This window comes from Tauraco erythrolophus, chromosome 1 (genome assembly GCF_009769465.1).
Source record: "Tauraco erythrolophus isolate bTauEry1 chromosome 1, bTauEry1.pri, whole genome shotgun sequence".
NCBI lineage: Eukaryota > Metazoa > Chordata > Aves > Musophagiformes > Musophagidae > Tauraco > Tauraco erythrolophus.
In genome coordinates, this window is record NC_141465.1 from 129,171,760 (window position 1) to 129,195,794 (window position 24,035).

Genomic DNA, 24,035 nt, shown 5'->3' on the forward strand with positions numbered 1-24,035 from the left:
CATGACGCAACGGTTGGAGGAAGAGGTTCGCGAACCGTAGCCGCCGCCGCCATTTTGTGAGCGCTGAGACTGAGTCGGCGGCGGCCGAAGCAGCAGCAGCAGCAGCACCGACGGCAGCACCGCAGCCAGCGGGAGCCGCAGCCCGGAGGATGCGGTAGAGGAGCCCAGCGGCAGCGGCGGGGGGGGCGGCATCGCTCGGCGGCGGCGGCGGCAGGGGCTCGCGGGGAGGGGGCTCTCGGTCGGTGGGTCGGGTCCTGGTGCGGGCCCCGGTCGGAGAAGCATGTCGGCCCCGGAGAGCAGCGCTGGTAGCAGCGAGGCCCGGGAGGACGCGTGCCGCGATTACCAGTCGTCGCTGGAGGACCTGACGTTCAACAGCAAGCCGCACATCAACATGCTGACCATCCTGGCCGAGGAGAACGTGCCCTTCGCCAAGGACATCGTCTCCCTGATCGAGGCGCAAATCGCCAAGGTTTTTATATTCCACCGACTACTACTCCTACCTATACTGCTGGGGGGACCGGCCGGGGCAGCGGGCCAGGGCGGCCTTGGGGGCCAGGAGGAAGGGCGCGGGGCAGGCGGCCTGCTGAGGGGCGCGGGCGGAGCCGGGCTGAGGGGCGGCAGGAGGAGGAGGAGGGTCGTGAGGACAGGGAGAGACAGCGGAGCGGTGGGGTTGGGAGGGCCTGGGGGACGGGAAGCGGGGTGAGAGAGAGGGAGAGAGGCCGGGGGCAGGCGGTGGGTGGGTGGAGTGAGGAGACCGGTGGTGGGGCGGGTATGGCTGGGCCGGGGGGAGCGGGGCGGCGAGGCAGGGGGTTCAGGGGACTAGGGGGGGGTTGGCTAATTAGGGGGCGAGTAGAGAGAGCAGGGGTTCGGGGGGGTGAGGAGCCCCCCGGCCGGGGCAGCGAGGAGAGGGCCAGGAGGCCGGGGGCGCTGCGGGGGAAGCAGGCGAAGGGGAGCGTGGCTCAGGCGGGATGAGGGAGCACGGGGCGAGACGCCGGGGGATCCTCCTTCCATCGCAGAGCTGAAGGCTGCTGCTTCTGCGCCCCACCCCGTAGGGAGCAGGGGACTCGAGGGAGGGGAGCGGCCCCCGCATCGCCCCGTTCGTTAGCCGGGGAGGGGTCGGGACTCGCCCCGCTGAAAGCGCTGGGAGGGCAGCGTGGCTCGCGGTTGAAGCCCCGCGTGTAGCATCAGCCACAACATGGCGGCCCGGCAGTGACTGGGCAGCAGCACCTCGCCCTTGTAGCCGGATTCTCCCCTCCGTGGAGCCGGCGTGCATGTCTGGAACCCGGTGCCTAGAAACCCTCGCATTTAGCAGCTTCTACAGCAGACCAGTATCGGCGATCATTAGAGAGGGCCCGATTGGGAGATTTTGTGGAGGGTTTTTCTTTTTGTGGGTAGTTTAAAGGAATGGAATTAAGTTTAGAGGATGCAAATTGTCCACTTCTATAGGGCCAAGTATAATGACTTTTTAAGAATCAGTTAAGATAAGGCAATTTTCCCACTGTGGTCCCTGTGAGATGTTAATTGGGGGGGAAGACACGACGACGGGCACCCTTAACTTACAGAAAAGTTTGTGGGTGAAAGGTGATCATATGCTCCAGATAGAGAATGTGCGTGGTGGCGATGGGGGTGGTTTTGCTCTGCCTGCTTTAGAGAAAATTCTGTGGGTTTGGGATAGTCTGTTTGGATTTTAGGTTATCCGTGCCCCGAGTAGTGTTGTGTGCGTATTGAATTTATTTTGGCTAGAAAAGCGTATTGGTTGAGGATGGGGAAGAAGAAATTCTCCCTGGCTATAGAAATCGCAGCAGCCTGTAGGATCCTAACATGGCGTCCGAAAGGCACATGATATAAAAAGAAGGGAAAGAGGAGGCTCCCTCTGAGCCCAACCCAGGCAGTTGCTGACATCAGTCAGCCACAGCACATGGATGGGGGTTTACAGCACCTTTCTAACAAGAGCATTTTGTAAGAAAAGGGTTCTTCTTTCAATCCCCACCCCTTATTCCTGCCAGTCACCCCTCCCCCGTTGTTTCCCTTGCTCCCTCTGATCTCAGGTGTTCAAAGGCTTTTTTCCTTTGACTTTAAATCGTGGTTTATAATGGTGAGAATTGTACTATCTAATGATGGGGAGGGAAGGATCTCTTTAAGTTACTTTATCTATCTTTCTGTCAATGCAGGATGGCTTTTTAGTGTTCCACAGACCTCTTCCAGTCTAGTTTTAAATGCTGCCAGTGGCTGAGTTTTGCCATTCCTTGGGGAGGCGACCTCGTAATCTAATAGATCTCACCATTATATGTCCTAAAGGGCAGTGGATGTGTATAAAATGATTTGTGATAAATATCAATGCTGTCAAATTTTTTTTTTTTCATTTCTGGGTGATTTAGAGCCTGCCCTGAAGTGTGGTGTTTTTTTTTTAAAAAAAAAGATGTCTTAAATCTTGTATAAATGGTTAGTTTTGCCTAGTTACTGTTTGTGACTGTGGTTTATTCAAGGCAAGTTTTTAGTTGTTTCTGGGAAAGTGCTCTCCTTTACTAAGCCACTTTTAAAAAGTGTTGCCTGGAGACAGTTTGTTTAGTGTAAAACTTGAGTGGTCTGCTTTACAATTTAATAAATGGTTCTGAAATGTGTGACTGGTATTATAAAATTTGTAAATAAAAAGTGTGAAATATGTATTTGTCTTTTTATTTACCATTGTATAGTGCAGAATTTGTTTCCAAGACCCATTTTGTGTACAAGGTTGTTTTTTTTTTAAAACAAATTTTTGCACGAGTTTGTGACTTGCAGTTCACTTGCCAGATACGATTTTGAACTTGAAATCTTTTAGGAAACTAATAAAAAAGAGCCACACATTTCCAACAATAGCTTTCCTACATTATTTGAAGGAACAGTGGGAATTCTGTAACGAAGTCTTTAATTGATGAGCTCAGAGTTAGTTTTCTTCTGTGTTCTGGTGAGGATGCGTCGCCTCCCTGCCTTTTGCTTAGTGTCATGTGGGCATCTTTCTTGCTAGGGGATACTGTATAGATCGCCTGGAAACAAAATATATTCAAGTCTGGGATTCCCTTCTGTGGTTATTGGACTATGTGCTAGATACTGTGACATAATAAACATTTCTGCAAGAGAAGATTTAAATATTCCAACCATATTTAAGTCATGGTTCTTAAAATGTGACACCTGTGTAGCTTCTGTTTGAAGCGGGGTACGCTGCTAAGCTTCTGATTCTGTGCCATGGGTTGAAGTAGGCTTCCTTCCTAGATTATGATGCTTTTAACAGTGATGCATAACGAAAGTGACAGTTCAACTTGTTACAGTGCCTTTGCTACTAAATGATCCCTCAGTGTCTCAAACCTGAAGCTTAGCTGAGTATAGCGAGCTACTTCCATACATGGGTGAAATGGAAGAATGTAGCGTGCTGTGTCAGTAGCTCCTGGGCACAGGTACTTCTCAGGCAGCTCTTTGTTTCCCTAGCAGCTGACTTGAAAAGTCAGAACCCATGCGCTGTCATTTTTTCATAAAGGCAGGCATTCAGAACTTAACGTGGTGGTTTTAATGTGCCATTGTGCAGACTGCTTTAAAGAAGAAACCAGTATTTCACAGAGATTTTAATGTTAAGTAGCTTTAGATACACAGTCTTTGATTTCTGAGACAAGAGAGGCGCCTTTATTCTAACACTGTTGCATATTAGCCTGTTTACAGCTCAGTATTAAGTCATGTTCAAAACTCAGGCAGTTCAGCTGGTGTAAGACATGCTTTTAATGTGCTGCAGTTAGTTTTAGCTGACTTAACTGTGCATTTTTTTATCTTTTTATGTACAAAATGCACCACGTGCCTATCTTTACTTTTTTCAATACGATCAAAGGCAATGACACTCCCCTGCTCACCCCCGCAACTAACAAGGAATTCTGCCCTCTTCAACAGTAGGTTTCAGGTCATGGTAAATCAATACACATTTAAGGGCAAGGACGCGTTGTGATTTACCCGTATAAAAGTAATGTTGACTCGATGCCCTTCTGTGAACCACCTTAAAGGGGAAAGGATTAGGTCTAAAGTTGTAAAGAGCGAGCACTTCCACACACTTGTCTGGACAATGGGGCTGCGGAGTAAGGTGTTCTTAGTTTTAGTAGCCTGTCCTGTTTAAAATGAGCAGTGAGTGAAGTTATTCGGGTTTTATCCTGAGCTTACCTGATGGTGAACGGGACTTAAACGAGTGGCTGCTCGTCTAAGGGGATCATAGTCAACGCCCAGCGTGTGGTGGTGTCTTTGGTGTTTTCTTCGTCAACAAGTCTGTGTACTTGCTGATGTTTTCGAGAACTTTGCCTTCTGCTTCTGAAAGCCAATGGTGGGCATTACAATCGCCCTGATTTGGGCCAGTAGTGCTTTGCGTGCATTAGAAGTCGCTGTTGTGGTCCAGCATCTCCACACTTCCGTCACACAAACTTGCTACAAGTTTTGAAAATGGATTTTTAAAAAAAAACCCGACAACTCAAACCAAAACAACAAAAACAAGCTGCCTCTTGTAGCAAAGATGTGTCCAGAGTTTGAAGACTCCCTTCTGTGAAAAATCAAGGTTGCAGTTCCTGAGCTTGTCTGTGCTTTTACCCGGTCTACTAGATGGTGTGGATTTTGTCTGGATTTTGGACTTTGTTCTGACTGTACGTTTTTCCATGCACTCTGGAAATCTGAACTGTCACTGTCTCCAAGTGCCAAGAGAGAATGGGACTCTTTGCTCCATCTGTTTGGATTACAATGAAATGGTTGCGACCTGTTCTGCGTGTAGTTTATGCAAAGACTGTGATGCTCGACCTATAATCTACGGCTGCAGAAGTTCACTAATTTGGGCTGTTTGCCAGAAGTCCGATTTGTGTTCTGTGAAATCCAGAAAAACAAGCATTCAGGAGATTTGAATTATAAACGATTTTTTAGAAGTTCCTTGAAGTGCTAACGATGATTTCCTGCTAACTGAAAAAGTTACTTTCTCAAGTGGGTTTTGAAAGGTTACACTCGGTACACTAGCAGCAATACTGTCTTGTGGGCTTCTTTTTTCTTCTTTTTTTTTTATTTTTTTTTTCCTTTTTCCAAAGCTTTGATGCGCAAACAAAATAACCTAAGGTGTTCTTTTTTTGTGTGATAGACCCACTCCGTTACACTTTGAACTGAGTATCGATTTTCCAGGTTAAGTTTTTGTATACACAAAAAATCCCAAGCCAAATCCCTTGGTGTTTATAGTGGCAACCAAAAAGAGAGGTCTGTATTTCTGGGATTGGTAATCCCTTTATTTTAAAAGCTTACAATATGTTTTTGTTGTACTAAACTTCTCAGTTTCTTCTTATTACTCCAGGCTCCTGCATCAGAGAAGCTGCCTGTTATGTACCTTATGGATTCCATTGTCAAGAATGTGGGAAGAGAATATCTTACTGCATTTACTAAAAACCTAGTTGCAACATTTATTTGTGTATTTGAAAAGGTATATACACTTTCAGAAATGTTCTGTATTTTAAGCAAAATTTGTTCCTGGTGAAATAAATACCTGCTTTCGGTTTTGGGTTTTCTTGGGTGGCGACCATACAAATGGATTGTTGTTTGTAAATCTCCATACTGTATCTATACTGTGGATGATTATCCCTGCTGCTATCAAGCATGTAAATTAGATGTGAGCTGAAAGATGCAAAGTCTTACTTAATTTAATTGGTTCATAAACGTCTGTAATTTTCCTATCCAGGCGAGATTTTACTAACAGTACTTTGCTTATCTTTTGCTTACCTGGATGGACTTTTTGTAATGTGTAGACCAATTAATTATGAATTGTTGGTTTATTTTTAAGATAGTAAATAGTCTTTCTGCCAAGAACAGACTGAGAATCAGTTTCTTGTGGATTTGTCAGAGCTTCTCTCTCCTGTAGTTAGATTTGTCTGATTTACGTAATTTGTGATGTGCAAAATGAGTGCTTAAACTGTGAAGAGTGAATAGCACTGACACCTGATTCTCTCTTGGTGATCTGTGGTCTGAAAAAATTGCTAAGGAGGGGAAAGGGTCTTAGAATGTATTGGTGTATTGCATTACAAGTAGTAGTTTTATTTCGGTCAACATTGACAACTGCTTCCATATCTTTTAATTTTTACACTTAAAACTTTAAACCCAGTGAAGTAGTTGTGCTTATCCTTAGTAAGGAACAGATTGTAATAATGACCACAGAAGACTTAAACTCCTGTGTGTGGAGTAGATAGATAGGTAGACACTTAAAATTGTTTTTTCAGTATTAAATTGTGAATGTTCTTTTACTGAGTTGCAGTTAATGTTGCAGCTGAAGTTCTGGATAATAATTAATTTTCAGTTTTACACATTAACTGTCTGCTAAGCTAAATAGAACTATTTAATGTAAAGTCACAGTCACTTCTGATAGCATAATTGGTGGTGTTAAAAGATGCAAGTAGAATTCCAGCACGGACATTGTTATAAATTTTGTTTTATCAGTAAATGGTCACTCAGGTATCTTTAGACACTTGATGAAGTCAGAAACTTTTGCTCAGTCATTTTTCCACCTTTTGCAGTGAACTTCATACTCTGTCATTGAAAATTGTATATAGAGGCTCCCTCCCAATAGCTACGTATAAATTAACTTTTGTTGGAAGTTCCTGCACCTCCCTGAAAGAACCTCCAAACTTTCCAGACTATTGTATGTCTTGCTGTAACATCTTAAAAATAAAACTGCAGCAAAACCATCTTACATAGCCAATGATTGAATGGGGATATTGACATTGTCAGCTGCATGTATTTTGTCCTCCAATGTTTTGCATTTATTGTTTAATTGAACTACTCAAGTCATGAGATGAACTAAATTTTACTTTACTCTAAATTTCTAACTTACCTGTCGTGAAAGAATCCAAACTAACTGAAGAGATAAACCGGACACTGGTCCTGCAAGTACACTTGATCTGTCACTCACAGACGGGTCTAATTTTGCAGCTGAACTGCAATATAATTGAATTAATTTTGGCTAATACCCCTTTTGTTACATTTGTTGGGAAAAAAAAAAATCTTTCTGTGACTGAACAGCTGAGCAAAACACCTTTTCTGTTCACAAAGTCTGTTGTTTCCTGATTTGTTTGTCATTGTTATATTCAGTCCAGCACAAACACTTGAACAATGTATTGTCTTAGAGGCTGTTGCCTTTCAATATTTTTGTTACTGTATTTTTTCCACAGAAATTGGGCAAGTGAAATGAGAATTTTGGTAATGGAAATGTTGAAAGAAAATTCTCAGAGAATGGTAATACACAATAAAACCTTCAAATGGCCTCGAAACAACAATTCCACATTTGAGCCTCTGTCATTGATTCCGGTGGTATAGATGTGTGATCTGCACTGCTTATAAATTCTGTGTAGCAAGTTCAATGTGCTAAAATGGCAAACTGTTGACAGAAATAGGAAATACATGAAATCTTAAGTTCTACAGAAAAGTTTAAGAAATTGTTTTATATTAACTTACCAAGCCATAGAACTGTTTTATTGTTTTAGGTGGATGAAAATACTAGGAAAAGTTTGTTTAAATTGCGCTCCACATGGGATGATATTTTTCCTTTGAAGAAACTATATGCACTTGATGTCAGAGTCAACTCATTAGATCCTGCTTGGCCAATTAAACCTCTGCCCCCAAATGTGAATACTTCTAGCATCCATGTGAATCCTAAGTTTTTAAATAAATCGGTAAGTATTCGTGCCTACTGTATGAACAGATGGTAATACATGTAGTTTTCATTGCTCGTATTCTGCTTTTTGACAATTTAGTGTATTTAGAATGAAGTATCTGACCTTTGTAGACAGCTAAGAGGAATTTCTGAATTCAGAATATGTGACGGGTTTGGTTTTTATAGTTCAAAATTGTATTTGAGATTTTGGAAGGTTGATGAATTTGTAGTAAATTACATAGACAACAGGCAAATTCTAGTGGGGCAAAATTTTTTAGTTTGTTTTAGTTATATTTTGCATTAAAAATGCAGTATGTAACTGCTATACAAACTAAGTCCCTGTACTGGGTCATGAGAACAGTTAAAGGAGATGGAGTTAGTTGATTCCATCAGGATTTTAAATGTAACCTTTTTAATTCTGTTTTTAGCCGGAGGAATCTCCTGCACCTACCTCTGCTGTCACTTCTGGTGCCTCTACTCCTCCAGCTGTTCCTGAAATACACAAGAATTTGACACAGGAGCAACTGATAAGGCAGCAATTGCTTGCAAAGCAAAAGCAGTTGTTAGAACTTCAGCAAAAAAAATTAGAGCTGGAGCTGGAACAGACTAAAGCACAGTTGGTGAGTAGGATAGTTGATGAAACTTCGATAGTTGGGTCTCTCTTGGACAATACTTGGCTACACTGGTAACTGCAGTTCATTTTTACCTCGTGTTAGGCCTAAGTGTAGCTCCTCTAGGACTAGAGCAATGCAAGTTGATCTGGGATTCCCGAACAGTATTTGTTACCTAAAAACCTTGGGAATTACACTCAAAATAGAGGTAAAAAAAAAGTGAATTTCTTGGTTTTTTGTTTCTAACTTCTCTTCAAAATGATGCCTACCTATGATCCTTGTCTTCCACCTCTTTTTGTGGCTCACAGCAAGCCCAGCTTTTTCAAATACATTTACTCTTACTGAATAAGGAAGCCTGGTTGTTGGAAATAAAGTCAGTTTTCTCATTAGGTCCGGTTGGTTTGATGCCACTGTCTGGAGGTGGCGGTTAAGCTGTATTGTTTTACATTTGCAGTTGCAAGTCTTGCTGTGTCCATCATACCAACATAAAGCATGTTTAGAGTGCAGAAGTACAAAAATTGTAGCAGATGCTTAGCAGCTTAGTTGCCTTGAGCATGTGGAGTATGCAGGAAAAACTGTTAATGCCGTAATGAGAACGTGTGCCTAAGTTACATATTTTGCAGTATTGACTTTGTAGTACTGATTTTGCATTATATTTGAATTTGGTCTTTTGTAATGGTACTGCATTGTTTTAAAGCTTGTAATAAGCCATTAGTGGGTCATTTTCAGTTAAATGGTTGAATCTCATGACTTTCAAGACATTTCTATTTATAGTTTTGGTTTTGAGTCAGAATATGAGCATCTCTGGGTAGGAGTTGTCATGCCGATTAATGCTGGATTTTCTCCTATTTCAGGCTGTATCTCTTAGTGTTCAGCAAGGATCATCCACTATAGCATCAGTTCCAGCACCTTCCAAGCAACACATGTCTCCCACACCTCATATGACAGTTAAACCACCTCATCAGACTGCCGTGCAATCCGAAAAAAACAAACCATCCCCAAGTCCTCCACTTCATGATCTCAAAGTAGTAAATAGGGATCCTCGACTTAATAGGGTGGCGCAACATTCTTCTCATGCTAAAGATCAATCACATAGGAAGGAATTTCCACCGAATGCGACCAGTCAGCCTGATACCAAGGCAAACAAAACAACTCAGGCTGAAAAACAAAACTCAACAAAGCAAGAAAAATTGAAAGCAGGTGAAAAAACACAGAAGAAGGAACTTGACCAGTCAGAAGCAAAATCTAAATCACCATCCCCTTTAAAAAATAAGCTACCCAGTACTAAAGATACTAAAACCCAGGAATGTGAAAGCACAAAAGTATCTGAAATTAGTAAGCGGGATCCAAGGCTGAAAAGACATCTTCAAGAAAAGTCAGAGGGCAAAGAGGAGGAGGTGAAAGAGAAGAGGAGAAGTATAGAGAAAAAAGAAAAGGAGGAACATAAGACATGTGAACATAGACCAGTAGGCAGCAGAAATAAAGTGATTAATGGTGCTGTTCAGAAACAAGACACAGCTACAGAGGAGTCAGAAAAACAGGGTGGAAAACAAGGGAGATCAAGTGGTAGAAAACGGTCACGATCACGTTCTCCTAAGGCACGGTCACCATCTACACATTCTCCAAAAAGACGAGATAGACGGTCACCCAAAAGAAGACTCAGGAGTTTGTCTCCCACGTCATCAACTCCTAAAATTGGAAAGATCCGTCAAATAGGCGCTAAGCAGTCTCATGTTGAAGAAGGCACCCAAGCAGCAAGAGATGAAAGAAATTCTAATAAAAGAAATGTTAAACAAGAGGTGCGAGACCCGAGGAGAGTGAAAAAAGCCCAAGAAGACAGGCCCCAAGAAGCAGCAAGCCAGCATTCTACAAAAGCTTCTCCTGATCCAAAGGAGAATGCAGAAAACTGGCAAGGATCCAAATCAGGCAAGAGGTGGAAATCTGGTTGGGAAGAAAACAAAAAGTAAGTTACTATCTTTTAAACAACTTCTGTTTGAAGTCAGTGGGAATTCTGCTGCTGACTTCTCTGTAGTCAGCTTTGGGAGGCATTGTCCAGATGGTTAAAATTGACAAGTTTAACTTCTCTCTGGTAGTGAAACATGGAATTTGTGCATACTTAGGTTCGAAGGTGATAGTGACTTTTTGCCATTACTGGTTCTAACAGGAATGTTAAAACAGTTATGTCCTGAATGAAGAAGTAATCTATATTATAAATGTATTCTTGCTTTCAGCTCGCAGCAGAACGAAGAACACCAAGCACTTGGTAAATCCCCTCACCAAAGACACCGGGAAAACTGGCCTGCTGGTAAAGGAGTTTTGTCACCTCGAGCGCCAAAGCAGCAGCACCGGTTAAGCGTGGATGCCAATTTACAGATTCCCAAAGAATTGACATCTGCAAGCAAGAGAGAATTACTTAAGAAGGTAATATTAATAAATGTCTCTTCATAGAAGTGTCCTGGGTATAGTTTGCTTGGCTTTCCTTTTTAGAAGTCTAAACTTCAACTTCATATTACAGGCAAATGAACGCTTAACATCTGGAGAAATAACGCAAGATGAGTTCCTCATGGTAGCTCATCAGATCCGACAGCTGTTCCAGTATCAGGAAGGAAAGCACAGATGTAGTGTCTGGGATAGCCCTACAGAGGAAAAGTGTGGTTTGAAAAAGAAACCTCTCCTGTCGGATGCAGAATTAACATATTACGAACATAAGGCTAAACTGAAACGAACACAAGTTCAGCATTCGTTGTCAAGGCTTGATCTGTTGGATCCTGATGATATTTTGGATTATCATTTACCTGATGCATTGCTTTCTGGAATAGAATGTGAGCAAGCAAAAGCCAAGCGTGGAGTACAGTTTGACAGAAAAGAACCATTTGGTGAAAGATCAAGGAGACACTCTCCTGTAAGTGGCACTAATAGACCTTTTCCTGATAACCTCTCACAGCTTGAGAGTCGACGAAGACTTGAGGAACAAAATGCTGCTAAAGGAGCAAGAGGTTCTAAGAATTTTGATCCTTACGACAGCTGGGGAGAATCAGATGAATTTAGAGATGCTCTCAGACAACAGGGGAAAAGCACAGCAGAGTTCCAGAAACTAGATGGTGATGCAATCTGCAGATTTGAAAATCGTGAAGAAAGACAGCTTCTTGGGCAAGCTGGTATGTGTTTTTGCTTTATTTTATAGCTGTTAAATAATTGGCAGCATTTTAGTGAGTGGTTTTCTGGTTCTGTTTTTTTTTTCAGGTGTTCGAGAGGAACCAAGATCACCATTCAGTGAACGTTTCAAAAGAACTAGGTATGAAGATCCAGAGAAAGCACCGTTTCCAGAAAGTCCAGGATCAAGATTTGGAGGCATTGAAGCAAAGCAGAGGATAAGTGCACTGATGGAAGACAGACCTCTCTTCGATGGCTCACCCAGACAGGCTGCTGCAAGGGTTGGGGTAGATGGGCAAGGAAGTCCTTTCGTTGATGGTCCAGCTGCTGGTTCAAGTTCCAGAATTGATGGGCCTCCTGGACAGGCTGCTATGAGATTTGAGGGGCCTTTGGTGGGGGCAGGTGCATCTCAGTTTGATGGACCATTGGCTGGAGCAGGGGGAGCTGGAGTCCTAAGATTTGATGGGCCACCAGGGCAGCTAGCAGGGGCCCTGAGATTTGAAGGACCCCCCGGACAGGTTGGTGGAGGAGGTCCACTGAGGCTTGAGGGACCTCTTGGGCAGATAGGTGGGCCTCTGCGGTTCGAGGGGCCTGGAGGGCAGCCTGTAGGTGGTCCTAGATTTGAAGGACCTGGAGTTGGTCTCAGGTTTGAGGGTCCCCGTGGCCAGCCTTCAGGTGCTCTCAGGTTTGAGGGACCTCATGGTCAACCTATGGGGCCTCGAGGTCAACCAGGGGGTGGTCTCAGGTTTGAGGGACCCCATGGTCAGCCCTTGGGGCCTCATGGTCAACCAGGGGGTGGCCTCAGGTTTGAGGGGCCACATTTACAGCCATTGGGGCCCCATGGTCAACCTGGAGGTGGCCTCAGATTTGAGGGGCCACATGGTCAGCCTATGGGGCCACATGGACCATCAGGTGGTGGGCTCAGATTTGAGGGGCCACATGGACCGTCAGGTGGTGGGCTCAGATTGGAAGGACCACATGGTCAGCCAGGTGTCGGTCCTCGGTTGATCGATGGACCAGTACACCAGGGAGCTGGCGGACTTAGATTTGATGGTCCTCTGGGTCGGGCTGGTCCGAGATTTGATGGTTGTCATGGAGCTGGATTTGATGGTCAGCCTGGACAGCTGTCTCTCTTGCAAAGATTTGATGGAATTCATGGACAGCCTGGTCCAAGATTTGAAAGGGCGCCTGGCCAACAGGGACAGCCACGATTTGATACAGCCATACCTCAAAGATTTGATGGACCTCACCAGCCAGCCTCTAGATTTGACTTGCCCCTTGGACTTCAAGGTGCACGTTTCGAAAATGTAGCTAACCATCCTGCCTCAAGACTAGAATTGTCACCATATGGACAAGGTGGCCCATTTGTTGAACATCCTGGCCAGGGCTACAATGGACCATCTCATGGGATGCAGTTCCAGAGACCTGATCTATTTGATGGTTCGCCTGGACCAAATTTCAATGGGCCAGCTGGCCCAGGAGCACAGAATTTCCCATTGAGAGCAGCTGGACATTATTTTGATGAAAAAAGTCTTCAGGGTCCTCAGTATGGGAACTTCAGTAATATGCCAATGGGAGGTAATCAGGTGAGAACTGATTGCGTTAAGTGGTTTGCTTGTAGAAGTGTGGTTGTGTAGAGAATTAGGAGTTCTTCTTCCTCTAAAAATTGAAGATTTTTATGAAGAGCTGGCAGACTGGGAGCCAGTTTCAAGCTAAAAAAAGTCATCCTCCTTCAGGAGTTTCTAGATAATTTGAGAAGACTGCGTTGCTATTTTTTAAGAAGTCTTTTTTTAAGAATTAGATAATGGATCTTTATAATCACTTCATAACTGAGAATGTGACAGTGAAATTAATATTTTTAACTTCAAAACAAAACTAGGTAATTGGAAGCCTGTGGTGTTTTCATTAAATTTGCACAAAAGCAAATTCTGTATAAAGCATGAAAGGTAATGTGAGTACACGTGGTTGATTTTTCTAAGAGGTGTAAAATTAGAATGGACCAAAATAATTCCGTTGTCTTTTGCAGCTGTTAGTGCTGGTGACAAACCAGTTTTAAAGAGATACCTCTGACTTGGGGTAGTTGGAAAAGATACGGACCTTTTTTGACTACAGTCTTTTAAAATTATCTCGGCACCAGCATACTTGGAGTTCAGTTGGCTTTGCTGGGCCTGTTGGAAATCCTCTTTTCAAAAGGGGAAAATGATACGGGTACGTCAGGGAAAATGACATCGTTTCTTGCAGTAGATCTGAGATTTTAGAGGGCATTTTTCATTTGGGGGATAATAATTGAACATGAAGAGTTAACTGGCTGTGTGAAAGCATGTAATGTGTCCTGCTAACCTCCAATGGGATAAAATTTTAAACAGTTTAAACTCTCTTTTGTAAATCCAGAAAGCAGTCAGTTAGGAAAAAAAATTTATTACAAGCGTGTTAAAAAAGCACATCTTTTTCTAACCTGAAACTGGTTTGGTGCAAAATCCTGCTTTCAGGATGCGTTTTGTGTAGTGGGTGCCATTTCGGTTCTTGGATAACAAGTAATGGTGGCATTTGTTAATAGATATTTACCGGTTTCGCAAGTTTCTTTCTGACGAGCTCTGTTTTGGTGAACAGAAGCAATTTAAAAGGAAGTACTGTGTTGGGAAGAGGTGATCGAAGGCTCCATAGGTAGAAGAAAAGGTGGTTGGTTGTTTTTTATTTAAATGTTTGGCAAAATGAGTGTGCATTCTGAAATTTTTCTAGTGAGAAATGAAAATGAGGGAAAGGTTACGTAGTCATCTGAGGACCTTTCAATACCAAACTGACATGCGTCACTCCTGGAAGTAGTTTAGTATCTATGTGCAATTATTGAGAAATGTCTGGAAGTTAATGACAAAAAAAAAAGTTTATAATTGCATTATTATACAACATACATATTTGCTTTCACAGGTTTCTCTCATGTCTGCTCAACCTGGGCCTTATGGCCAAGGTCAACAGTATTTGCCAAATCCTGGAAGTTTTGTTCAGAACCCTGCAGGTATGTAACAAAATAATTAACTTTTATTTATTTTGGATTGTTCTGTTTGTTACTGGCCACAAAAATTACCCTTTTATAATGTCCTGGTGTACTGGGTCTGTGGACTCCAGGGAGCCTCCTCAGCGAGGTGGCTGTAGATGTGGTTTCTGTAGTACCTTCATCTCTTCAGGGCTTTCCCTCAAACGGTGAAGGCTTTTACCAGTTTTCATTAACCATGTGGTTTTGGTATGTAGCTGTGCTAAAAAATAAAAAATGTTGGTCTGCTTTTATGGAAGGCACCAGGCTGTAGGTCTGGTTTGCATTTGCCCGGGCATGTAAACATTCCCAGTATATGAATGGTCAGTAATGAAAAGCTTCTAAAAAGTCATAAATGATTAAAGTGGGTGATGAAATAGATTGGTCCTGGTGAAATATTTAAGCATCAAATAAGGAAAATGCTGCATTTCAATCAACACTGTCCAGTAGAAATCTGTGTTTGGGCAGCCAGCTTAGATAGCACTTCAGAATACGTTGTGAAGGAAGTTATTGCAAGTGAAGAAATTGGCCAAGGACTAGCCATGAAGCAAAGAGAGCTGATAAATAATTTGGGATGAAAAAATGGAAGAAACAGGAGGCAGAAGGAAAAGCATGTTGTGAAATACGCTGATAAAAGCAAAGTAGATTTCTGATGCTAACCTTTTGTCTCCTTCAATGTCGATGCTTTTCCCTAGGAGCCCTTCCACACTCATATCCTGATAACCACCTCGGACAGCTTGATGTCAATGAATTGTTCGCGAAACTGCTCTCAACAGGGATCCTCAAACTGTCAAAAACTGACTCCGCTTCAGCACGTATGTAGATCCGTTGTGTTCTCACTACTCATTATCCACAGCTGAAGTATGAGAGCTTTTGTGAACTCCTGTATGGTTTTTTAAACTGAACTTTGTTTTTCGGAAGGAGTTCTTAGTATCTTGTTTAATTTGTACGCTTCAGCTATTCAGAGTGGTCGGTTTTGTCTTTGGTGCTGTGCCTTGGTAACTTGTTCTCGATTATGATCGATTCTTGTCAATTATTGACAAGATTCTTGTCAATTTCTGAAATACTTCTGTGTCTCTGAAGACTCAATTTTCATGCCAAAGACTGAGGTGAAATACTTTTCTCCTAAATGGAAATTCTGAGTGACTAACAGTATCTCGTATGCTTTTTTAAATGATGTTGCAAGGTGACTGACTGAGCTATTGTGCACTTGTATTTTAGCGTAGTCCGATCATATTTATTAATACTCGAATAAAAATAACTTTCAGGAGCATGTCCTTTTTTCCTAGTGATGTACTGAAATTTTGATAAAATGGTATCTTTATGCTTTCTAGAAGCAAATGAAACATCAGCTCAGCCAGCTGCTGAAGAGGAAGAGGATGACCAGAATGAAGACCAAAATGTCCCAGACCTCACTAACTTCACAGTTGAAGAACTCAGGCAGTGCGTATAGTGGGATACGTGTACAGTGCAGTAGGAATAATGACACAGAAGTATCCAATGGTTAATCCAAGGCAGCCGAGAGCTTTGTGTGTCGCTTTGCGACTAAGGGGGCCTGCAGTTCTTATGTTAGCCTTGGAGAATTCGAGGGAGGAAAAAAGGGGGAAATTAACCTGACAGAACTACCTTTAAATGAGTTACGTGTCGTTACTTGATCAGCAAGGGTGTGATATGAACTGAAGTCGGTGTTTCTCCTGTGTTACTGTGAATTTTACCTCCTTTGTGGTAGTTTGCCAAGCTGAGCCAAATGCAAGCGTTAGCATTTTATGCACTATCGGATGATGAAGCTCCCAGGCATGAGGCACAACACGAGCGTGTTTCTCATGAGTAGTTAACATGAGCCCATTGTTTGTTATTGGAATGTTTCAGTTAATTGTGTTAGGAAAATCAGGAAGAATTCCGCTATATTGCCTCCTTTAATGTGCAGTAGATTTCATGGTTTTCCTCTACATTTGTGGGCATAAGAGGCAACTTCCTGAGAAACTTCTTACCTGTTTCTTTTCAAAGAAATGTTTAAGACTTTTTCTTCTTTCCTTTTTGTAGACGTTACGATAGTGTAATAAACCGACTGTACACTGGAATTCAGTGTTACTCGTGTGGAATGAGGTTCACCACTTCACAGACAGATGTTTATGCAGATCACTTAGATTGGCATTATCGTCAGAACCGGACAGAAAAAGATGTTAGCAGAAAAATTACACACAGAAGATGGTACTACAGTTTAACAGTAAGTAATGCAGGATGTGTCTTGATAAATCACAGCCCGTATTCTGTGTTTTACTTATGGATGTACCGTAGGCTTGCAGTTGAAGTTTACATCATCACAGGAGTTGGCCTTTGGTAAACAATGATGTCTTCTTAGATACTTCAAGTAGTTTTCCTAAATGGCTGTCAAAACACAAAGGGCAATTATATGATGAACAGTAAACAGTTGGAAGCTGTTGGTACTGTCTGGATCACACTGAGAATGGAATGGAAATTGAAGGATGGTGGTTTTTCTGGAAAAAGGGTTTTTTGGAGTGTAGCATTGTGAGAAAACGTGCACTGTGCTAATGCTGCATATGAGGAACATTTCAGTTTTAATGAAATTAGATTTATTAAATATGGTACTTTCAAAAAATTTTTTTTCCTGGGATTTATTTTTTTAAACATTTCTGGCTGTTTGTCAGTGTCTGAGTATGAATGAAAACTTTTTCTCTAGGACTGGATTGAATTTGAAGAAATAGCTGATCTAGAGGAGCGTGCAAAAAGCCAGTTTTTTGAAAAAGCGCATGAAGAGGTCGTGTTGAAGACACAAGAAGCTGCGAAAGAGAAGGAGTTTCAGAGTGTCCCCGCTGGACCAGCTGGAGCAGTTGAGGTGAGTTTCAGCTTGCCTTTATTAGCCCAGATACAGAGAATGATCGAATACTTGAGAGAATTTTACAGCATTCTGCCATACAGTGGGCTCTCTGTAGGCTGAGATCTTGTTCTTAGACCTCTGCGCAGCCACTCCATGGGTGGTATATTCGTGTATGTAAAGTTTGTTTCCCAGTGGCAGATAGTAGCATAAGTCACCTGTAGTTCAGAACAAAAATCTACACCCACTGGCATTCCGTGGTTTTAGCAAAATTGAAATGGGGAAGGTGTGTTAATTGACTGAATGCTTATTCAGTCAATTAACATTAAATAGAGCAAGTGAATTGGAAATGGTCCTTCGTCATTCAAACAATGATTTGTTTTAATGGGTTTTTGATACTTTTACAGGCTGAGAGATTTGGGGCTGTTCAGCCTGGAGAAGAGAAGGCTCCGGGGTGATCTTATAGCAGCTTTCCAGTACTTAAAGGGGGCCTACAGGAAAGCTGGAGAGGGACTTTTTACAAGGGCGTGTAGTGATAGGACAAGGGGCAATGGATTTAAACTGAAAGAGGGCAGATTTAGATTGGATCTAAGGAAGAAATTTTTCACAATGAGGGTGGTGAGGCACTGGAACAGGTTGCCCAGAGAAGCTTTGGATGCCCCATCCCTGGCAGTGTTCAAGGCCAGGTTGGATGAGGCTTTGGACAACCTGGTGTAGTGGAGGGTTTCCCTGCCCATGGCAGGGGGACTGGAACTAGATGATCTTTGAGGTCCCTTCCAACCGAAACCATTCTGTGATTCTATAAATTTCTTTTTCAGTAGAAGATAGACATGAGGACAAAGAAATATGTCAATCTTAAAGTAACCAGTAGATCTCTAGTTTGGTAGACGAATTGATACAGTAATGAAATACAAATCTTGGTAGAATTACAATTTTGTTTTATGTGCCAAGCCGCTAAGAAATTAGCTATCAAGCCATGAAGGCCTTTGTTTTAATTTTAAAAAGTACCTTTTGCGCTTCGTTCTCTGCATTGATTGTTTTGCACAGAAGTACTAAAAATGTTAATACTGCATCTAAACGTTCTGCATTTTTGATTTTGGGACTTCACGTTAAGGGGAAGAGTGAACATGATGCCAGAAATAAAAACTAATTAAATCCCTGTATGGGACTGTCTTACATGACAGTAAAACAGCACAACAAAGTGTTTTGCAGACTTCCTAGCTGAAAGGGCAAAGCTTACATTTCTTCTGAAGTGACACCAGTCTTCGAGACCAGATGATGATCATTGCTCAGTCTGCAAACTATACTCAAATAATTTTTAGTTAAAGTTTTATAAAGTAATTTTTCAAGCGTGGAGGAAAGATCGTTTTGTAGTTTAATGTATTTATCTTAATTTCAAGGAACTTTCTTTGACCATTAGTAGCTTCTTGAAGTCCATGTGTTCAGTAAATCGTTGCAATAACCTCTTTCATCTCTGTTACTCCAATAATTTTTCAGAGCTGTGAAATTTGCCAAGAGCAATTTGAACAGTATTGGGATGAGGAAGAAGAAGAGTGGCACCTGAAGAATGCTATCAGAGTAGATGAAAAGGTAATCTGATCTTACTTACATGTGATACTTACTTATAGTAAAAAAACTGTGGAATTATAGCCAAAAAAAATGGAAGGGAAAAGTGTTTCTTCTCTCCTGAAGGATTCTTACAGTAGTTTTCCTGGCTTCTTAAGCTTTGGAAGCGCATGAAGTCCTGGTATCATTAGTGTAGCCTCACTAGCCCTCCCTTACACTGCAGTGCTAGAAGAAAATCAACGTCTCTCTATATGGGTGTAGATGTGGTTCAGTTATTTCCATGTGCCGCTGTAGACAAGTAATTCCCAACGCTTACCAGGCTTCTGTATGATAACTTTTCCTACATAAACATACACCAAATCTTTTCCCTGTTACATTTGACACCATACTTGGCCTGCTTATACCGTGTTTTTTCTAGAAAAATTGTGTGAAATGTGTAGTTGACACTGTTCTGTTCATAACTGGTGATCCAGCTGTGATTTATTTTTACATATTTAAACGTAGAACAATTCTTTTTCAGATTTACCATCCATCTTGCTACGAAGATTACCAGAACGTAAGTGACTCCTTCTGCGTGTTTTTTGAAGCATTTTGCTTCCGGTTTGTTTGCTGGCTCTCTGACTTCGCCGGGAGCACGTGTGTTCAGGACAGGCTGCCCGTTTCTCTTGCCCGTGACTAGACAGAGACTCGAGGGCTTTGGGCATGGCAAGGTCGTCACACGGAATTAGCTAATGATGCATTTCGTGCTATGATGTACCGAGCCAGCCCGTGTGTCATACACGGCTGAAGCGAAACCATGTTTGGAAAACACATTGTGCGTTTATTGTGGAGTAACATGTCATCTTAGGAATTTGCAAAAATGGAGTAAATGGGTGTTGGGGTGTGCGTTGTGTTTTTATGGCTTTGGGAGTGAACAGTTCCCCTGGGGATAGCAGGGAATCGTTTATTGAAATGTGTCGATAAGCATTTCGTCACTGCTGTGATGATACCTTCTCAAAGTACTTGTGGAAAAGTAATGCTGTTAAAGAACAAATTTGTTTTCTTGGGATCTTGATAAAGTAGAAGTTGAGGGTTTGAGTGCCTGCCTGTCGACATGCTTGCATTTTGGAAAAGAGTAAAAGGGCTAAGAAAGCTACAAACGGTTATTTTCATGTGTATTAACGCTGCATTGACTTTGACTTAGCAGACATCGTCATTTGATTGCACACCATCTCCCAGCAAGACTCCCGTAGAAAATCCACTAAATATCATGTTGAACATTGTTAAACAAGAAACTCCAGAGCCCTGTGACTCACCTAAAGTCAAAGAAGAGCCTGATGACACCCCTACTGCCTGTGCGGAAGAGAGCACACCTGCATCTACAGATATTAAAACAGAACCCGATGAGTCTGTTTAAATAAACTGAGTTAACAAATTTTTTTTTTTACAGAAGAGCTGCTGTGTTAACTCTGGAAGGCAAATAACTTTTTATATGAAATAAAAACGTTCAACTTGAGGCAGGGCCTCAACTACTGTTTGGTTAATAAATACATTTTTGTATTTGAATTTCTTATTGCCTGCACAGTTTCAGGTGTCATTGTGTGAAAGTTCTGTAGATGCGTGAAAATTTAATGGAATGAAACGATATATGTAAAAAATGTACAATTTTCACTTGTGGAAATGTAAATTATAAATAAAAGATATTTTTGCTATATATGGAGTGTAATATTTATGCACACCATCAAATGAAGACAGTGTTTCTGTGCTTTTTTCAGTTTAAATGGAATTAAAAAGAACTTTTGTTCTATAAGATTCAGAAAAATGAAAGCGAATAACTTCCTTCAGTCGTCCCATAGGTGGGTTATCAAGGGAAGCAGTGCAGGAACTTCTCAGACAGACAACCCTAGATTTCTTTTCCTTTTAAACTTATTTGAACAAACTTACATATCCAGATAGTTTAAAAAAAAAAAAAAAAAAAAACACCAAAAAAACCCCACCCAAACCCCCAAAAAGCTGGTTCTGGGTAGTAGAAGGGGAAAATTTAACAAACCAACTGGAGTGCTTGATGGTGAACACAAGTGCCAACAAACAATTAACAAACCAGGATGCCTGGTAGTTAAGATGTTTTTAATGATTTTTTTTTTTTTCATTAATCAAACACAGGAATTTAATACAGCTGAATAAACTTTTCTTTACGTTACAGGGGGGAATGAATATAAGAATGCTCATTTGAAACATGGTTAACTTTTTTTTTCTTGCTTATGACTGGACTTAGATGGTAAACCAGATATCCTGAGATGTTAATATTTCTTAAATGTAATAAATAAAATTAAGCATATATTTGAGTGTGAGTCTCTTCCTTTCAGTGATGGATTTGTGTGGCTGGCATGTTTGTGGGATTGGAAATAAATAATAACTGTGTTTTAAAAGACAATATGCATTTAATGTTTTATTCACTCTGCCATGTGTGTAGTGCGTATTTTTAAAGCTGTTGGGAGCAAGACGTAAGCACTAATAAAGAGCAATGTCGCAGTCTTAGTGTATTATTCTTGCAGTGAGGATACTTGGGAGATGGGAATTACCCTTAGTGTAGGATGAAGTAGAAATAATCAGCTGTGAAAGGGATTTTGCTGTTGGCTGCAGCACCTCTTCCCATCTTCAAGCAGTTTTTTAAGATATTAATAATTCCTTGACCTCTCATATTAAGGTTGTAGCTATAGTTGTCAGTGTGGCCTGTTCTAGATGTCAACCTTTAAAATTGTCTTTAAACTAGAAAAGTCTGGAGGAACAGATACTGCACCAGATCGATAAGGGTTAAGTCAGCCCATAGGGTGGTGTGGGAGGTTGCTGGCTGAGCTGTGAGGAGTTACTCCTGTGTTACTTGTTGCACCTTCTTCCTGGAACAGGGATGTGCGCTTGGCCCAGCTGACAGTGTCCTGGCATACTATAAACTTCTCTTCAATCAGACAAACTGAGATTCAGAGGAGGCTTGAGAAGAGATGTGATGTCTGTAAATATGTAGAAGACTGTTAGAAAAAGGGAACAAATTACTCTATTAGTGATAGAACAAAAAGAGACCTCTGAGTTGCAGCAGGAGGATTTATGGCAACTTTCTGCTGACAAGGATAGGTGCTAAATGGACCTTACTTGTTCCATGTAATTATTAATGCACAGCTGTAAATCTGGTTGGGAAGGGTTCATCCTGCCTGGAAGCAGGACTCTGGAAATACAGGGTGTTTTTTTCACCCCATCGAAGGAACCCACTTTCCCTCCTGGGCACCAGCCCGTTTGGCTGAGGGGTGAGGAGCAGAAGAAAACATCCCCCTGGAACCCCATGGACATCTTAGTGCAGGGAGAGAGGGATGAGCGTGTACAAACGGGGATTATCCCACCGAGAAAGCATAAACGGGTTAAATACCTCTTGGTCGATACCTCAGTGATGGTTTCAGAGATGCGAATACTGATTTGTTACGCCTCTCCCTGAGGAACGCCATGAAGACAGTAGCCCAGGGCTGCCAACAAGGTGCCGAAAGCACCACCCGGCAAAGCGAGTTCTCTCGCTTTCCCTCCGCCCTACCCCTCATGCGCTACAGCCATCCACGGGCAACTTTATCGCAGCTCACAGGGATGAACCCTACCTCCAAACCCGCCGGGCGGGCCCCGCCGCCCCGGACCCACGCTCTCCCCTCTCCCGCGGCGGCGCCATGGCCGCCCCCACTCCGCCTCTCCCGCCATTTTCCCCCCGCCGCCGCCTTCCCGTGGGGCCGGCGGGGGAAGCGCACGCTGTGCCCATAGCAACCCCTCCGCGGCGCCGGGCGCAGGGAGGAGGAGGAGGGTGCGGCGGGTGAGGCAGGCTCCCGGCGACAGCGGCGGGCTGCCGGCCGCTCCTGCTGTGAGGGGCCGCCATGCCGACGGCCGCCGCCGCGCCGCCTGCCCCTCCGGCCGGTGAGACGGGTTCGCCCGCGCTCCTTCTTCCCTCTTTCCTTCCCTGAAGGCTGCGGGCAGCCCCGGCTGCCCCCTCAGTACCGCCGCGGCGGGCGGGAGCTGTTCCCCCTCCACCGCGGCACCTCTCCCGCCCGGGCCGTGAGGGGAAAGCCCCGCGGGCGGAGGGACGCGGAGGGGGACGGGGCGCGCCCCCGGCCGCGCTCCCTCGGCTCCGCCTCTCCTCGTTTATTTTGCCCTAAATCCTCAGTCTGTAACGACGGGCTCCGCGCAAAATGCCGCGATTGCTCCGTGTTTGCGAAACGCGCAGGGAATGGCGGCGCGGCGGCGGCGGCGGGGAGCCCAGCGGCAGCGGCCGGGCCTGCGCTGCCCGGCTCGGGGCGCCGCGGCTCGGCCTTCGCCTGCGGCGGGGCTTGGCGGGGCTGGCAGCCTCCCCTCGTCCCGGGAGCCGCTGCCGAGATGTGCTGCAGAGAAGTGGTTTTTCGTTGTTGTTTTTTTTTGTTTGTTTTGTTTTTTTTTGTTGTTGTTGTTGTTTGTGTACAGAAATATTGGAAAACCTAAAAATTCTCTTTTCCCCCCATATTCTTCTTCACTTAATTTCTTTAATGAATTTTGGGCAGGTACTCATCTCAAAATACTTAACTTAATTCTTTTTACAAAGGAATTTTCTCTTAGGATGTCCAACGAGCCTTTGGTAACAGTTTTGATTAAAAAAAACAAACAAACAAACCGAAACCCCTTAATGTTACAGAAACCATCCTTCACTTTCAAAATCAACATGTTTTGCACAGAATTCGTGCCAACAGCTGTTTACTGAACTTCAGTCCCAGGGCAGCTGTTGGTGGTGGCCTGCACCAGGAAGCTGTGCAGCAGTGCTTGGCGTTGGTCTCCGTACAGTTATAGGTCTCCAGAGGGAGAAGAGAGACAAAATTCACTCTGCTGGTGGGCATTGCTGTTTGCTTTTCTTCTGGATAAAAAAAAAAAAGAAAGAATTACCTTGAACTCGCTGCACTGGAATGTTGTGTTAAACACATTCCTGCTTTGGCAAGTAGTGTAATTGGCCAGATCTTCTCTTAGGTGGCCAGATCTTCCTCTGATGTAAGTTTGTGTAACTGTGCTGAAGGCCGTAACCCTCACTCGGCATAATGAGAAATGGCTCCCTTGTGGGAAAATTGTGTCCTGGTGATGCTCTCTCTTCAAAAAAACCAACTCAGACCACAAAACATACTTAAATATCCTTTG

General features: G+C 43.0%; 1 protein-coding gene across 9 annotated transcripts; it reads left to right on the forward strand.

The window, feature by feature from the left end:
- Window positions 1-240: 240 nt before the first annotated feature.
- On the forward strand, window positions 241-20,565 carry PCF11 (PCF11 cleavage and polyadenylation factor subunit). Of its 9 annotated transcripts, none has more exons than XM_086621997.1 (16): window positions 241-469; window positions 5,333-5,458; window positions 7,509-7,697; window positions 8,107-8,298; window positions 9,144-10,252; window positions 10,521-10,710; window positions 10,805-11,447; window positions 11,533-13,028; window positions 14,368-14,455; window positions 15,166-15,285; window positions 15,805-15,913; window positions 16,514-16,697; window positions 17,172-17,327; window positions 18,804-18,896; window positions 19,393-19,428; window positions 20,056-20,565. In XM_086621997.1, the coding sequence occupies exons 1-16, from the start codon at window positions 281-283 to the stop codon at window positions 20,266-20,268; spliced, it is 5,133 nt and encodes a 1,710-aa protein (XP_086478123.1). In that variant the 5' UTR covers window positions 241-280; the 3' UTR covers window positions 20,269-20,565. The 9 variants fall into 9 exon arrangements, with proteins under 9 accessions (XP_086478123.1, XP_086478129.1, XP_086478137.1 ...); XM_086622003.1 differs by having other exon boundaries at window positions 20,059-20,565; XM_086622011.1 differs by having other exon boundaries at window positions 15,808-15,913.
- Window positions 20,566-24,035: the final 3,470 nt, after the last annotated feature.